This window comes from Olea europaea, chromosome 6, assembly GCF_002742605.1.
Source record: "Olea europaea var. sylvestris chromosome 6, O_europaea_v1, whole genome shotgun sequence".
Taxonomy (NCBI): Eukaryota; Viridiplantae; Streptophyta; class Magnoliopsida; order Lamiales; family Oleaceae; genus Olea; species Olea europaea.
This window is the reverse complement of record NC_036242.1, coordinates 6,549,107-6,567,500: the sequence shown is the minus strand read 5'-3', so window position 1 is coordinate 6,567,500 and position 18,394 is coordinate 6,549,107. Positions and strand designations below refer to the sequence as shown.

The 18,394-nt window shown below is 34.5% G+C and overlaps 1 protein-coding gene and 2 long non-coding RNA genes across 3 annotated transcripts; 2 read left to right on the top strand and 1 right to left on the bottom strand.

The window, feature by feature from the left end:
- Positions 1–2,794: 2,794 nt before the first annotated feature.
- Positions 2,795–5,834, top strand: LOC111395660. The gene is made up of 4 exons (XR_002702841.1): positions 2,795–2,892; positions 3,372–3,430; positions 5,001–5,441; positions 5,660–5,834. It is a non-coding gene; the product is annotated as an uncharacterized LOC111395660 (long non-coding RNA).
- Positions 5,835–7,512: 1,678 nt separating this feature from the next.
- Positions 7,513–14,954, bottom strand: LOC111395659. The gene is made up of 2 exons (XR_002702840.1): positions 14,854–14,954; positions 7,513–7,890 (listed from the first exon to the last, which is right to left on the bottom strand). It is a non-coding gene; the product is annotated as an uncharacterized LOC111395659 (long non-coding RNA).
- Positions 14,955–15,028: 74 nt separating this feature from the next.
- Positions 15,029–15,451, top strand: LOC111395061 (2S albumin-like). The gene has a single exon (XM_023021083.1). It carries the CDS (start codon positions 15,029–15,031, stop codon positions 15,449–15,451), a length of 423 nt encoding a protein of 140 aa, XP_022876851.1.
- The last annotated feature ends 2,943 nt before the right edge of the window (positions 15,452–18,394 follow it).

Here is an 18,394-nt window from a genome sequence, read left to right as displayed (position 1 = left end):
GACTATGCCCCTGTTTGAGCCCCATATTTTCCCATTCTTTCCTATTAGTTTTTCTACAGCAATCTTTATTAAAATAATATTACACGCAAATAAAAAAAAATTCCTTCTTTTTTAACTATACATTTCCCATCAATTTATTATTCCATAATACATTACAAGAAATTAATAGGGCTCAAACAGGCCTATACCAAAAAACTGCGATAAAGAAAGTGACAATGGAACATATGTTCAACTCCATTTCAACTAAAGGAAAATGGGGAAGACAAAGTTTTGTAAAACTTTTCCAGTACATAATGTGGTTATAAAGCAAAGAAAAAAAAAATCAAAGGGAGAAAAAAGATACATAAATTTAGGATATCTTTGATAAATATGAGTGATGTTATACATTGTACATAATGTTGTACAGATAAATGACATGGAAAAGAGAGAAAGATTATAATAACTAAATTTTCTTTTCTTTCCTTCTCCACATCTCCTCCTCCCTTACCTCCATTACATGAAGCAGTTCTTGCTTACTGGCTATCTTGTTTTTCCATATGGACGCGACCTATAAGCAAAGCTACTCTACCCATTGTGGTCAGTTTAGTTAAAGGTACAAAACTTGCACTTTCACCTGCTGTTCTTGTTGACATTTATAGAAAATTGACTACAGTAAAAGGCACCTTTGATACTTCAGAAAAATGTAAAACTAGACGAGGACAAAAGAAATCTGTTGAAGTAAAGGTCACAGCCCCATTCCAAATGGTGCATGCTTGGGTTTGGGAGAGATTCCAACATATATGTCCCAAGCCCAATGGGCTTGGCTTGGTGGGTCAAGATTGCCTCAATGGAATGGTGTAAAAGAAGTGGGAACGAAGAAATTAAAGTTTTATTGGCACTAGATGGTACTAAAGAAGATTTAATTTAGCGCCCTTTATAGACCATGCAATTTGGCATGGATCAACATCTTCCATCTAGTGTAATGCGAGAGAATGGAAGTGCTAGATTGCCAGAAGTAATTATACCAGGGAAATTGGGGATGTCATACTGTACATACCAGCGCGACCTTTTGAGTAAGATGCTACCACTCACGGTTGACATGGTTGGATAAATTAGTGTTCTCTGTAAGTCCTAGGCTTAGTTCCAATGGAAGTGAAGAAGGCTTTGTCAAAATTAAATCTGAGGATGAAGAGCTTTCTCCTCCTCCACCTGTTTTTTCTCCCAAGCATGCTTGGATGGAGTTGAATTGATTAAAGGTGACAGCTATGAAATATCTCTCTCCCTCAAGTTGAACTTTGCGGAATATATTTTAAAATTCCGTATTAGCGCTCTATAAAGTTAATATTTGGGTTCACAAATCTAGTTGTCAATCATTTATGCAGTTCCCATTGATGTGTTCTTTGTTCCAGTTGCATATTTCAGTGTTAATTTTATTTCACATTTGTCGTCACCTGGCAGTAACAAGATACTTCTTGCCTCTGCATATATTTTTTTCTATTATGACACATAACATATTAGATTTTCCATATGTTTTGAAGCCCTGCATCATTCATGAGACTGGTGTGCCCAATTAGAAATGGACAACTTACAAAAATACCCTTAAAATCAGGAGTCTTTTGAAAAATTATATGAATAATTTTTTTGAAGTAAAAAATAGTTAAAAAGTGATACAATGTCACCGTTTTTATAAAACATCTTACTTTTTAATAAAATAAAAAGAGACACAATATTACTTTTAAAAGTTAAATCACTACAAGAAAAATAGTCTTTTACAACATGTAAATGGCAACGTGCACCAATTGTATGTTGCTAAAAGGGGTTTATTGCAACATTCACCAAATGCAGGTTGCCATTGGTTGTAAAAATTAAGATTTAGCAACACTCATTTAGTGGTTGTTGCTGTTACACCCTTTCGCAACGTTCATGGACTGTTGTGGTTTTTTTGTTTTTGTTTTTGGCAACGTGCAATGACCGTTGCTGTAGATTTTTAGCAACGTTCTTTGAACGTTGCCATTAATTATTTTTGGCAACGTGCATTACCCGTTGCTAAAATTGAGTAACGGAAACGTTCAAAGAACGTTGCCGTTACTCAGTTTTAGCAACGTTCATTGAACGTTGCTGTTAGTTTGTTTTAGCAACGTTCGTTGAATGTTGTCGCTGGTTTGTTTTAGCAACGTTCGTCGAACGTTGCGTTTAATTGTCTTTGGCAACGTTCTTTGAACGTTGTCGTTAATTTTTTAGTAGTAAATTCAAGATTAATGACGCAGAACGGAAGTAAGAAAAAAATAAAAGATTTACCAACGTAAATCTTGAAAATAAGAAAATTGGAGTTCTCCAAGAATGAACCTTGTATATTATTCAATCCTCATGGAAAACATTCCAAAAGCCATTAAATAGCGTTACAAGAAACCCTAAAACATAGAAAAAATAAAACGTTCCAAAAATGGCGAAAATTTAAAACTAAAATATGAAAATTAACTATTCGGAGGCCTAAACGAAGGAATTTGGTTAAAATCCTGAGATCTCGAGTTGTCCTGAGTCCAATTTCTCAGGCCGTTTCCAATCAATCTACCAAATTTCAGCCCATTCTGACTCCGTCGCGACAAATGACAAATTTGCCCCTGGTGCGATTTTTCTTTGTTAATTTTCTGTCCAACACTTCTTCAAACTATATCAATTAAACATAAATCATACAAACCCGACCTAGAACCGACCTGGTGGTTTGGTAAAAACTCAAACCCGCCCTAATTTCTTCCCCCTTTCTCACTCTCGCTCCCGCTCCCGCCACCATCTCGTTCTTGTATTCCCTGTCAATCTCTCTTCCTCGTTCTCTCAATATGAAGCGCAGACACCAGCCCTCAATTGTTTGAGAGAGGCTTAATTTCTGGGAGTCTTCTTCTCCATTATTTCAAGGTAGGCTTAATTGTTTTCTGTTTTTGATGCATAATCGGTTTACATTAGCTTGCTAGCATTTACATATGGCTCTTGTATAATACTTATGTGACTTTTAAATCAATGGATGTTTATGCTTTTGTAACTATTTTAGTGAAACCAATAGATGTCAATTTGTGTAAAGCCCGATTCTGTTGAAGTTATTATATTGAAGATGTTTATGCTTTTGTAACTATTACATATGGCTCTTGTATAATACTTATGTGACTTTTTTATGGGTTCTTATATTGAAGTTATTTGTAGTTCTTTTGCAATGTTCTAATTTGATATGGAATTGGAATTTTGGATTGACTGATTGTGTAGTAGTTTGAACAATAAGAGGATTCTTTATTTTTGATTTTTAATCCTTTTCCAATCGGGTTTAGTTTCTTTACAAATTCTTGTATATTTGTTGATATGCAGTAGAGACTAAGATAACTTCAAATTTTCATCTTCTGCAGCAGGCTCTTCTCAAGTCACTTCGAAATTTAGTAAATCTGCTATCATCAACGACTAAACGGTACCTCTCTATAATGGATCTATGAGCTCCTCATTCTGCAAACTGATTACATCTCATGTTCCTAAAATTATATTGTTACTATGCGTGTACTCCCTCCCTTCACATTGGTTTCTGCATTGTTACATTCTAGAGAGAGATTGCAAGAATGTTTTTGTGGAAAATCACAAAAATAAAGGCAGCTTAATCAGCTATATTTGTTGCTTATATAATTAAGTTGATTGTTATTTCCTTATTCAGTTCTGATTGTAAGTTGAAGACCTTCCTTTTGTATCCCTAACTTTGTTGTATATATTGAGGCATTGTATATCGAAGATAACATAAGAATAGGAATTATTTTCTAAAATATCCACTGGCGAAGTGTTTTTCCTTTGGTATCAAAAGAAGCCAAAATATCTTGGACTTGGGCTTTAATAGATGTTAGTGTCCGGATTTGTTATTTACCCATTTAGGGAGATTGGGTCGGTGATTTCTCTCTAATAAGTAGTGTCAATAATTGTTTTCTATATTATGGTAGTGCCTATTGATATGATACGATGAGATTGTTTCCAAATTTTTGTATTTCCTCATGTCTTACTTTGTATTGTAGCTGGTTCGCATTCTGCTGTGATGCTCTCTATCAAGCATGTGTAATCCTTGATGAATATTATTCTGTATTGATAGAGTTTAAACTTAGGGGTTTTTCTTCTTATTTTTGGCGGCCTTTAAATGTTAAAGGGTTTGAAGAGTGATTATGTGTGAATCTAAAATTATAGGGTTTAATTAGGGACTCAAACAGTCAATTGTCATTTTATAATTGGCTATTGAAATTTGAATTTGAAAAAATTCTTGTTGGCTTGTAAATGTCTTGATCAAGGTAAAAGTTTTTCTAGCTAACAGTTGAATTATTTTATCCAAGACACGATTCTTATTTTTTGAGGAGTAGATCAATCTCAGTGATCACTACTTAATGAAAAGTATTTTATATCTCTTTTGTGCCTTGAATTAATTATAGAATCGACTTTGTAGATTTCCTTTTCTTTCCTTGATTTACGAAGAATCTAGGCACGATTTTTGGTATAGCTTTCTTCACATGCTTCTATATATTTACCCTTTGAGTTTAGAACTTGGCCTTTATATCTCTGGCCTTTAAGCAATAATAGAACCACAACTGAAGTTTATAATTTGAATGTTCTAAAGGGAAGATGAATGTTTACAAAATTTCTTATTTAATCCATGCATGTACTACTACAATAATCACTTAATGAGGGGGTTTAAGTAATAAGCCGAAAATTCTATTCGAGATGATGCTGTTGCTCGAATTTGAGGTCCCGAGCGTCGTGGACGAGTAAGCGGACTTGGACTTGGGGTTACACCATCAAAAGTAAATGGAAATACACAAAGCAGTGAGTAAGTGAGAGAACTTGAGAGCAAATTATAAACTCAATCAGTAAGGATGGAACCACTCGAAGAAAAGGTTGAAGCACTTCTAAAGTTATCTCAGGTTATACTTTGCTATTACATATAATATGATAGCGTAACTTAATATATCTTAGCATTTCAATAAGTTTTAAATTTTTGTATTATTTTGCAGAATCAAAATAAGAATGTAGAGGGCATGAGTTCACGTGCTTTTACTCCACAAGTTTTTGTATCTTATATTATTTGTTCAATATAAATTCAGATTATATCATACTAGTTTTAAAAATATTTTTATTTTACTGCGAATTTGTAGTCCCAACAAGGAAGTAGTATGGAGGGAGGTATTGTACCAATGGAAAATGGAAAGTGTCAACTATTGCATTGGTACATGTTTGAGGAGGAAATTGTAGGCGAAGGGAAGATTGCATCAATAGACCCAAGTGCAAAGGTGCATCACGTGCCACTAGGACGAGATTGTTGGAAGGTTTGGGTTGACGAGGTGTACATGAGTCATTTGCCCTTATAGACCAACGGATGAATTTCGAGTTCTTAGTGACGCCATAGAAAGTACTGTTGCTTGGCCAAAGAGCTGTGTTAGACTTATTTGATGAAGGTACTTTATAAATTTCTACATTTTTTTTCATTTATGTATTTGTCATTAAACATGTTTCAAGAGTGGCTATATATGTATGCATACACAAGTATAGACAGGCTATGTAAAAAGTTGTATGAGTATAGTTGTGTCTCAAAAAGCTTTAAATGACATTGTATTGTTTCTTAATTGCTTGCCCGTTTTGATTAATTTGTTGTTATATTCTTTCTTCCTTGCAGTTACATGGAGCTAAAGTGAGTTCAATCTCTTTTGTGCTTGTGTCTTCTTGGATCTCGTCTACGTAAAAAGATTGGGTTGGGACTCGTTTGAAGCTTCGGTTATAAATCGTTTACATAACTTTTGGACACTTTTCATAGTTCTTTGGTTAGACGGTGTATATTTTTGAATTGGAGTATTTATTATGTTCCGATGAAGTAATATTGTATATTGGATTATGCTTATTGGCTTAAATGAAGAACTTTTAATTTTTTATTGTCTTAAAGTACTTGTGCGTAGATAGTAAATATGTTTTTAATTCACAGGTTTACGATGTAAGAAAAATGTGAAATAATTGATAAAATAAAAATAAAAAAGACATTTGTGACAAAAATTGGTTTCGGCAACATGCAATGAACGTTGCCAAAATACCTTTCGGCAACGTTCTTTGCACGTTGCCGAAAGGGTGTTTCGGCAACGTGCAAAAAATCAATTTTTAGCAACATGCAATGAACGTTGCCGAAACTCTTCGATATACGGCAATGTTGAGACCCACAACGGACGCTCGAACGTTGCGATAGGTCTACGGCAACGTTTTCTGCCCATTGCCAAAAGTGATTTTTGGTGTAGTGAATGTCACTTTTTATTAAAAAATAATATACATTAAAAAATGATATTTGTCACTAAAAAAAATGATAGAAATCAATAAGGTGATTGAAAAAAAAAAAGTGACAAATTTAAAAAAGCTACGTATTCAAAAAAAAAGTGACACAAATTAAAAAAAGTTACACAGATTAATAAAAGTGAGTGAAAATAAAAAGTGACAAACATTCAAAAAAATGATAAAAATTCTAAAAAGTGACACAAATTCAAAACAGTGACAGAAAATAAAAAGTAACAACCACCAAAAAAGTGATATTCTATTACTTAATTCTATTTTGGCGTTACCTCTTTTAACTTATTTATGGGCCATATTTCTTCACTAGTTAGGTGACATTTTTGTTATTATTTCGAAGTATTTACGACAAACTTTGAAATGCATTGTTTTAATTTCAAAATCGATAAACGACGAGTTCATAATAACAAGTCAAAAATGGCCACAAGAAATGGACGTACTAATTATGGTTTATTTCGCGTTCAATATTTCATGCGAGATAATTTTTGACATCTAGACTTTATCCATAACATATTTATCATGTTCTTATTACAAGCTTTCTAATAGATTTTGAATCGCTCATAATGGATAATCGTAGTGTAAAATACTATATCAAACGAAAAAAATTTAGTAATAAAAATTTTAAAAAATAAAAAATATCAGATCTGGAGTACGTCGGTTTGTCCCTCAAATGATTTTGTTTACATTCAAATGTTTTATGTTTTCAATTCAAACGATTTTGTTTACTTTCAAATGTTATATGTTTTTTCAATTGACGTAATTAATACGTTTATTAAAACTTTAATCTAATTTAAGTGGATTAATCAATTCATTCTTTTTTTTAGGGTACTGTGTCTAATTTCCTCATTAGAAATTTCATTGAAAGGTATTGCATTGAACAACATAAAACTATGGGTTAAGCTATTCCAATATCAGAATGCTATATAGATCTTTCAAGTTCCTTAAAATTTAGAAGTGTCGTTTTAATTAAATGATAATAATTGGGACTAAGGTCTACTGAAATGACTTAAATTAAATAGCTTACATAAATTTCCGTTGAGATTTTCATAATTGAAATGTTATATTAAAGGACATGAAGACCGTGTCTATTATTCTCTCTCTTGTGATTTAGCTTCCTGATCTCTCTTACGAAAGAGTCATGGAAAAAGTCAACTAAGTTATTACAATCATGCTACAGTGCCAGAATTATTAATATAATAGTTAACATAATACTACATTTCTATTATTGAACTGTTTAAAACACAGTTATCATTTCGATCCAATCATTTTCCATTACACAGGAATTCATCTGGCAAAGCAGCATAATCCGCGTTATTAACTCAGGCCGAATTATCAGTAGTACACGAAATAAAGCGCTCAAAAAAAGCAAGCCAAAAGGCATCAATTTAATAGTTCGTGGGTAGCGGTATTGAAACTGAGCACAAGCCCTCTTTGGCTTACTGCTTATCCATTTTGTCTTCCCAATTCCGTCGGCTAGAGGCATCGTCTTATCACTTGCATTTGTTGTTCATGCTGGAAATCAGGTTCCCTTTGTTGATTCATTTGCGAATAAAGTTTCGCACAAAAATTCATGCGTACCTATATATATACCATGATTTGATTAAATACTAAATCCGGTTCAAGTTTCCAAAAATATTCTAATTATAGAGGCAAAGGTAATTCTAGACATGGGAAGCCATGATTTTCTTGACGATATGAAGCAATTAAAGAAGGTAGAAATTCAAATGATTTGATCATGACACTCCATAGCAGCCCTTTGATCATGAATTACAAGGAAAAGGAAGATTGGGTATGGTAGTTGCTGGTTTAAATGAATATAGGGCATGCAAGGTTGTTTGCCTAGATGCAGGCCACACAGAGCATAATCTTTTGAATTCTTTGCCTCGCAATACGGCATGGCTCATATTGTACTGGTGATCGACACAATATCACACAAAAGTCTTCCTGTCCATTAAAACCATAAGATGCAAATGGTACACTACGATCCTGTCTTGAATTTACTCAATAAGGCATGTTTTGTTAAGAAAATAGAAACATGAGAAACAAAATTATGCATACAGCTTCATACTACAAATATATAGATATGATAATGATTGGAACCTCTATACTCAACCCATTAGATCATAAGGATTTAACTGAAGTTTTAATAAGGTAGAAGTCTTGAGTTCGAATTCTAGAGGATGTGACACAAACTCATGAGAGATAAGAGGATAGATATTCTACTGTTAGCTTTTTTCAGAACAAAGAAGAAGAAGAAACTAATTTTTCTATATATTATGTGACCTTATGTATGAAGATATATTAAACCATACCTTAGACCACCTAATCTATCAATTTCACCCATACTTTGACTTGACAAGGTACTACACTTTGGTGACAAAAATAACCTTCAATAATGTACAAAAATACATAATGGAAATGACAACAAAGTGACATTATATCAACACTCCTCCATGGCACTTTTGTTGGAAACACCAAGACATATCCTTAATGTTTCAAACTTATCCTTGGACAAAGATTTTGTGAGAACATCCGCATATTGATCTTCAGATTTGCAATGGACCAGCTTCACTTCACCATTTGCTTGTGCCTCTCGAATAGAATGATACTTGATCTTTATATGCTTTGTCCTACCATGATATATAGGATTCGTGATCATAGCCACAGCAGATTGATTACCACAGTTAATGACAGTAGCTTCCTCTTGCTTGTGACTCAAATCTGCCAACACTTTTCTTAGCCAAATTGCCTGATTTGTTGCTTCAGATGCAACTATATATTCTGCCTCTGCTGTAGATTGTGCAACCGTCTTTTGCTTCACTGAGTTCCAGCAGATGGGACTTGATCCCTGGTAGAATATATAGCCTGAAGTGCTCTTCATGTCATCACTTGATCCAGCCCAGTCACTATCAGAGTAACTTATTAAAACATAACTTTATGATCTCCTGAACCAGATTCCAAGATCAGTACACCCTCTGATATACCTTAGGACTCGTTTAGCCGCTTGAAAATGAAGATCACTGGGCTCTTGTCTGAATCTGGACAGCAGATTTACAACAAACGTGAGATCAGGCCGTGTAATGGTTAAATACAAAAGACATCCCACAAGACTTCTATACACCTTTTCATCACTCTTCTTGCTATCATCCTCCTTCATCAGCTTCAGATTTTGAACAATAGGACGGGCTTACATTTCTCCATACTAAACTTCTTCAGCACAGTCTCAGCATATCTCTCCTGGTTCACAAAAATCCCGTTTTGAGTTTGATAAATTTCCATGCTAAGGAAACAATTTGCAATCCCCAAATATGTTATCTCAAAGACTGTCATAATTTCATCCTTCAACTTGTCAACAGCCTCTTGATTGCTCCCAATTACCAGCAAGTCATCAACATACAAGGAAATGATGGTAGTTTCATCCTCCTTTTGCTTGAAGTAAAGTGTCTGTTCATTCACACTTTTAGTGAATCCAAGACTCATCAAATGATCATCAATCTTACTATACCAGGCTCTTGGAGCCTGCTTCAAGCCATACAAAACCTTCTTAAGTAGATAGACCTTGTTTTCTTCTCCAACAACAGCAAAACCATCCGGTTGTTCAACATGTATCTCCTCATTCAGCCAACCATTTAGAAAGGCAGACTTGACATCTAAATGATGAACTCTCCAGTCTCTTATAGCAGTAATTGCAAGTAATAATCTAATGGTTTCATACCTTGCAATAGGGGCAAATGTTTCAGAATAATCAACCCCATACTGTTGTTCATAGCCCTTCACAACAAGTCTGGCTTTGGCTTTATTAAATGATCCATCTGCATTCAACTTAGTCTTGAACACCCATTTTATACCAAGGACATGCTTATCTCTTGGTCTATCGGTTAGCTCCCAAGTTCCATTCTTATTGATCATTCTCAGTTCTTCTTCCATAGTAGCCATCCACACTTGAAAATTTATAGCCTCAGCAAAATTTGATGGTTCCAGTAATGCTATGTTGCAGTTGGCGCATATATCAACTAATGGCCTTGTTCTTAGCACTGGATTTTCTAAATCAGATCCACTCTCAGCCTCTAAATGATCAAGTTCAACCCCTACTTCATCATTGCCCATTTCATCTACTTCATTTGTGACCATTCTTGGCATCTGAGACTGATTTTCTTTGCTGGTCTCCGAGTTAAGTTTCCAATTCCAAGATGATCCTTCATCAACCTTGATATCCCTGCTGGACATCATCTTCTTTGATTGAGGATTATACACTTTATAGCCTTTTGCATTTTCACAATATCCAATCATGATACTTATATCAGCTTTCTTACTCAACTTGTCCCGCTTCGCATCTGGTATATGCACATAACAAAGGCTTCCAAATACCTTAAGGTGGGACACATCTGGTTTAACACCATTATAAGCTTCATAAGGTGTCATTTTATCCAATGATTTTGTTGGTAATCTGTTTAGTAAGTACACAGCTGTATTGACAGCTTCTGCCCAAAACTCTTTAGGGATGTTCTTCTCCAACAATAGACATCTAGCCATCTCCATAATTGTCCTATTTTTCTTTTCACAAACCCCATTTTGCTGAGGAGAATAAGGCACAGTTAGCTGGTGTTTAATTCCCATTTCATCACAAAATCTGTCAAATTGATTGCAACAATATTTAGTTCCATTATCAGATCTGATAGCTTTAATTTTTCTGTCACATTCATTTTCCACAAGCGTCTTAAACTTCTGAAATATACCAGCAACTTGTGACTTCATTTTCAAGAAGTAAACCCAACACATTCTGGTTTTATCATCAATAAAAAGGACAAAGTATCTACTTCCATTTAATGTTGGTACCCTCATTGAACCACACACATCTGAATGTATAAGATCAAGTTTATTTTCTGCTCTCCTAGCTGAGTTTTTGTCAAACGGCAGCCTTAATAATTTTCCCAATTGACAAGTATCACACACACATTCATCCTTACTGATCTTAGGCATATTTTTTACTAGCCCCAAATCATGCATTTGTTCAAGTGACTTGTAGTTAACATGCCCAAACCGTTTATGCCACAAAGGTAATTCATTCACAGTCCCAATGAGTGCCTGATTTTTCACATTTCTCAGTTCCAAAGGAAAGCTTATATGTCTCATATCCACTTTCATCACTTCTTGATTTAATGAATCAAGTATAGTACACATATTGTCTTTGAATATAAGCATATGGCCTTTCTCAATTAACTGGCAACACTTATCAGATTCTGATCAATTTTAGGGACAAAAAGAACATCTGAAATAAACTTGGTACTTGATGGAGTTTGCACAGAAATTTTGCCTACCCCTTTCACTTCCACATGTTCTCCATTTCCAACTTTTACACTGGACCTGTATGCATTATCTAGCTCAACAAAAATGCTTGAATCTGAGGTCATATGATGAGTACAACCACTGTCCAACAACTAAGATTCATTAGCATTTCCAATTTTTGAATTGATTGCTGAAAACAAATGCTCTTCTAGCTGCTGTGTTTGATCCTCTCCCAACCGTGCTTGCTGTTGGTTAGATTTTTCCTTTGAGTTTTTGCACACTTTTTGAATGTGACCAAATTGTTTACACCCCCTACATTGAATTCCAGGTCTATACCAACACCACTTAGGTGAATGACTAGATTTTTTGCAATGGGGACAAGGTGGATAATCCACCTTTTTATTAGTAACACTTCTACTGTCATTAGGTCTCCTTCTTCCAAGCAGGTTTTGCTTCACACCATAACTGGTTTGTGCCTTAAATTTTCCTTTAACAAATAAGGCTCTTTCTACCTGTTCCTCTTGCCTCATCAGACGTCTTTGTTCAGTGACTTGCAATGCATTAACAAGTTTAGCCACAGACATTGAAGACAGATCCCTTGAGTCCTCCAGTGACGAGATTTTAGCTTCGAACTTCTCAGGCAAGTTGATAAGAACCTTTTCCACAATTCTCTTGTCACTTAACTCATCTCCCAAGAGTCTTATTTGATTCACAACCTTCATTAATCTATCAGAATAATCTTTGACAGATTCAGTCTCCTTCATCTTCAGACTCTCAAACTCTCTTCTCAGGTTGAGCACTTTCATTTGTCTTGTTCTTGCATTTTCCCTAAACTCCTCTTGCAACCGATCCCAGGCCTCCTTTGCTGTCTCGCATGTGATGATTCTGGTGAAGATTGCATCAGAAACGGCGGATTGAATGCAAGACAAAGCTTTAAACTTTTTTGCTACCTCCTCACCATGCTGTTTCAACTGAGCAATGGTTGGATTAGCTCTCAATGGTGGAGGTTCTATTCCTGTTTCAGTTATCTCCCACAAGCCATAAGCCTTCAAGTATGCCTTCATTTTAGCAGCCCAAAAATCATAATTATCTCCTGTAAATGCAGCAGGCAATGGTGCTGAGAAACCACTTGAGGCCATCACTCTTGAATCTTCAAATTTACTTATCCGAGATATCACTGATTAGTTGAACCTTCAACTAGTTTTTTTTCTCCCTTCAAAGACCCTGAAGTGCTCTGATACCACTGTTAGCCTTTTTCAAAACAAAGAAGAAGAAGAAACTAATTTTTCTATATATTATGTGACCTTATGTATGAAGATATATTAAGCCATACCTTAGACCACCTAATCTATCAATTTCACCCATTCTTTGACTTGACAAGGTACTGCACTTTGGTGACAAAAATAACCTTCAATAATGTACAAAAATACATAATGGAAGTGACATTATATCAACATCTGCCAAAGCAAATTGTACTATGATATAACGACTTGAACATGAACTCTAATATTAGTAAATGATATGACAGTAAATTTCCCACTGAAAGCAGTTCAAAACAAATTGTTAGATTTACCCAAATGCGACAAAGAAAGTCACCATGGAACATATGTTTCAACTCCATTTTAACTGAAGGAAAATGGAGAAGACAAAGTATGGTAAAACGTTTCCAGTACATAATATGGTTGTAAATCAATATATTTTGGAGCTCTTAGATAAAATAAAGTAATGCGGAAACTAATTCTAAAACTTACTCCCATGGAAGATGAAAGAATAAGATGCAGACATTTTTTTTCCTGGAAACAAGAATTTTATTAACTATTGATGCGCTATACAGGCAAGATGGAATATCGAATACAATCGACCAAAACTTTATCAACTAGAGTACTAGACCCTCTGCAGCTATAGAAGCAAGTTTGAGAGCCACCTTATTCCCCTCTTGGGAGTAAAGTGACAAGTGCCACAAACCAATTCCACCTCAATGCTATAATTTCCTGAAACAATCAAAGAATTTGACTGAATTCAACCATTATATCTCGAGTGAAAGTCAGACCTTCTCTTAGTACGAGGGCCTCAGCATTTTCAGCAGCAAAAGGTTCTGATGTAGGCTGGAGAGATAAATTAACGGTAACTAAGAAGAAACTAAAAATATCCATCAATTTTTTATAAGAGTACTGGATACTTGACAGTCAAGACTCGTTCATTCGCACACGAATACCAAGAATTAATTCTTAGTCAACAAACCATTGATTCTTACGCAGAAATACTCATTTAGATCGAAAGACTGAGAAAATTCCGAAGTCCTAATTTTTATTCAATATTCAACCAAAAAAAACAAAAAAATCTGTTTCGTGGAAATTAAAATCAAGATTTTAGTCTAAGTCAAAGTTGACAATTAATTTCAATGCCATATTTAACGGGACCCATAACATTCAGTCACATATTTTATCAACTTTTATCAAAATCTACTAAAAATTTAGTTTTAATTTTCACCAAACAAAGGCTTAATGTCTTAGAACATCTTCAATAGAACTTCATTTTTAAAGAGTATATACAATTTAGAGAGCTTCTATAAATTTAGATAGTAAAATTTTTTAAGTACTCCAACAAACTCTTTGTATTTAACACTTAATTTTATTGCTGACTGAAAAATATTTTAGCAACTTTCTAGGCTTCATTAATTTCAAAATACATTTTTCTCTTTTTTTTATCAACCACACACTCTCTAATAAAATATATTATATGTAAACCCAAATTTTTTTTTCATTTTCCTGACGGGTGACTGCTAGAGGATGCAATATTTTCTCAATCACTCTTCATGAGCAATAGAGAGAATCAATGTTGGCACATTTGTAGTCTGTCTCTACACTTTCAAGGGTTTACAAATCACGTGAAATAGAATTCTTAATTGTAGGAAAAATACAAATGGTTCTGGCCCTCATCCAGATAAACTCTAAATAGCTAGGCTCATAAAAAAGTAAACAACACGTTACTTTTATTGAGGATATGTAAAACAATCTTACTACATGTATATCTTGACTTGCAGAATTTACATTTGGCAAGTTATCACACCATCTTTCACATCTTTAATCCAGCCATTAACAAATTGCCCCATAACTAATTTGTTAAGGGATATGTAAGGCAGAATGTACAAATAGCTTAAACTTATGTTAAAAAAAAATTTAAAAAAATGGATGAGAAAAGTTACCATATGACTAATTATTTTACTGAAATAAGAAAGGCAAAAAAAGTAGTTACCTCGAAATCAATGCATGCCACGTGTGGAAGAATTTGCATGCAATTGTTGTACGTGGAAGCAAGATTTAGCCACCTCGAACACAATTTCAACACGTAAAATACCATGCAACCTCCGAACTCACTATAAATAGTAATACCCTTCACCACCATTCCTCCACCAGAGATTGAATTTACAATGGTAAAGAAAATTACAAGTGTTGGTGCTATCCTCCTCTTGGCTCTCATGGCCTTGGACGAAGTCTTAGCCACCACCGTGACAACCACCGTGACCACCATCACAATCGATGAAGAGGAGAATCAACAATGCCAGAGAGAGATTCAGACACGCGGCTTCCCAAATTGCGAGATGTACCTGAAGCTCGAATTTGATAGAGCTGATGCCATAATAATGTTGCCCTATTCCAAAAAACATTATAAAAGACGTTGCTGTAGAAATGAGCTGAGCGGCATCGATAAGCAGTGCGTGTGCTTTGCTGTGAGGACTATGATGAAGAACATGATGGACAGTGGCCGCCTCAGCGCTGAGGATATGGAGGCTATGCTCGAGCTGGCAGGAGATCTTCCTACCGTGTGCAACTTACGAAAACACCCGTGCTGAATATTCAGGCCATTACTCGGTGGTTCATCAATGTAGAAATATGCACACCATCATGTACCGTGTATATTGCCTTGGAATAAAATCTCAGTCTGTCTTTTTCTAAGTTGCCTATCTATTTTTCCAATCCATAATCAATGGAGTTAACTAACTTATATGCATTGAACTAGGGCGAAGCCATACTTTTTGTATTGTAGGGGCAAAAATTAAGATGCAATTTTTCTTTAAAACAATATAACATTAATGGAAGATCAAATTTCTACAAAATGGAATAAAATCACATTAATGCTGTCAAAACTAATTTCCTCGTTTACTGTAGAAAACAAAATGTAATAAGATCACAAACACAAGTTGGTTCAACTTCACTATTTCTAAAGAAAAATTAAAGATAAACATATGGACAAAGAAAAGTTGCTCACGAAAACTCTTGAAAAATATAAACAACAGGGCTGGATTTGGGGATGACAATTGAGAGTCTCTCAAACACTACTGAAGCTATGCTCTTATCATTGCTATTCTTCAATGTGGAAGTATCATTGCTATTCTTTGATGTAGAAGTATCATTATATATTGCTATTCTTCGACGTGGAAGTACAAAACCCTACTCTGTTACCAAAGACTAAACTAGCCTCGCATACGATGTTGTTCTTCGCATTTTCTACGACCCAACTATCAAAATAGAGAGAGAGTTCAGATTCGTCATAAATTATAATACAGTTGTACGTGGAAGAGGATTTGTTAAACCCTAAAGAAGCGTGGAAACAAAAAAGAGAAGAAGAGAGTGAAAAAGGAGAGGGTACTTGCAGCTAGTAATGGCAGTTGAATAAGTCGGGATTTATGTTAGCTATAGACTGAATAGGAATGAAAAGGCCGGTCTTAGTTGCCCCTATCTTCAATAATTATTGTCACTAAAACTTATGAAGTTTTAACTCGTGCATTTTCATGAAGATTGGTCAAAAATGATGAGTTATTAATACATAATTCCAACTTTGACGACTAGCGTACTTTACCAATAGAAATACAAGAAAATAGTGAAATAAATACTTTAATATAATCAATATTTTACCTAATGTGAAACAATAGAAATAGAAAAATGTAAAATGTTACATCTTCTTTTTTTCTTTTTTTCTTTTTTTTCTTTTTTTAATGAATTGAGGGTTGAATATTGTATGTTGTTTTACATTTGACTGAATTGTGATGAATAATTCGTCTCTCGTAATTTAATGTGCTAAATTTGTCATTAAAGTATTCAGCATTGATTATAGTAACTATTTAATTGTTATTTAGGCACTAAATTTCAACAAATGAATTCTAAACATACACGTCTAGTCATAAATTGTTGATAACCATTTTGGTTCTGGTGACCTATAATGGATCTCAAAGAGTATGAAAGATCTTTCACTAAAATGTCTATAAAAAATGGGGAAATTAAATCAATTCATAAAGCTTCTCGAATTCGAGTAAAATGTTCACATCACGGTTTCAATTATAGAGTTCAATACCGCTCTTTGTTAATAAAATGACATGTTATTACTTCTTTACACGATCTAAACTTGTCTATAATTAAACAAGAAAATAATTTGAATTTAGATAATCACTAACTCTATTTGTTCTAATTTTATTGATCTTTTTGAATAAAGGAATGCTTGGACTAAAATTTGATTCTTAAGACATAGTATAAACTTTAATTTATAACGTATTTTCCTTTTAAGTAGCCGCATCAAAATTGGTACTATATGACCATGGTATCTAAACAAAGGTACAATTCCACGAGCTCGTCGCCTTTGCCTTTTAAGATAATTTTTGTAGAGGATAAAGAATATGAAGTCAATGCCAATGCTAATGCCAGACACCATATAGGTACTTATTCTTGGGAAATAAATAACCATGAGAGTTTTATGCATAAAGTGTTCTAAGTAAAGAAGGGGGTACTTCAAAAAAATGTAAAACTGGACTAGGACAAAAGAAATCTGTTGAAGTAAAGGTTACAACCCCATTCCAACTAGTGCAGGCTTGGGTTTGGGAGAGATTCCAACATATATGTCCCAAGCCCAATTGAACTAAGCTTGGTGGATCAAGATTGCCTCAATTTAATGGTGCAAAGGAAGTGGGAACGAAGAAATTAAAGTTTTATTGGCACTAGATGGTTCTAAAGAAGATCTAATTTAGCGCCCTTGTTAGACCATGCAATTTGGCATGGATCAATATCTTCCATATAGTGTAATGCGAGAGAATGGATGTGCTAAGATTGCTTGAGGTAATTACACCAGGGAAATTGGGAATGTCATATTGTACATACCAGCAAAACTTTTTGAGTAAGATGCTACCAGTCACGCTTGACATTGTGGGATAAATTTGGGTTTTTTAGAAGCCGTAGGCCTAAGGTTGTTCCAACGGAAGTGAAGAAGGCTTTGTCAAAATTAAATCTGAAGACGAAGAACTTCCTCCTCCTCCACCTGGTTTTCCTCCCAAGCATGCTAGGGTGGAGTTGAATTGATTAAAGGTGACAGCTGCTATGAAATATCTCTCTCCCTCAAGGTGAACTTTGCGAAATATATTTTAAAATTCATTTTTAGCGTTCTGTAATGTTTAATATTTGGATTGCAAATCCAGTTGTCAATCATTTATGCAGTTCCCATTGATGTGTTCTCTGTTTGGACATCCAGTTGTACATTTAAGTGTTAATTTTATTTCACATTATTTGCCGTCACCTAGCAGTAACAAGATACTTCCTGCCTGTGCATATATTTTTTCTATTATGACACATAACAAATTAGATTTTCCATATGTTTTGAAGCCCTGCATCATTCATGAGACTGGCGTGCCCAATTATTGCATTGAACAACATAAAACTACGGGTTAAGGCGTTAAGCTATTCTGATATCAGAATGCTAGAGAGATCTTTCAGGTTCCTTCAAATTTAGAAGTGTAGTTTTAATTAAATGA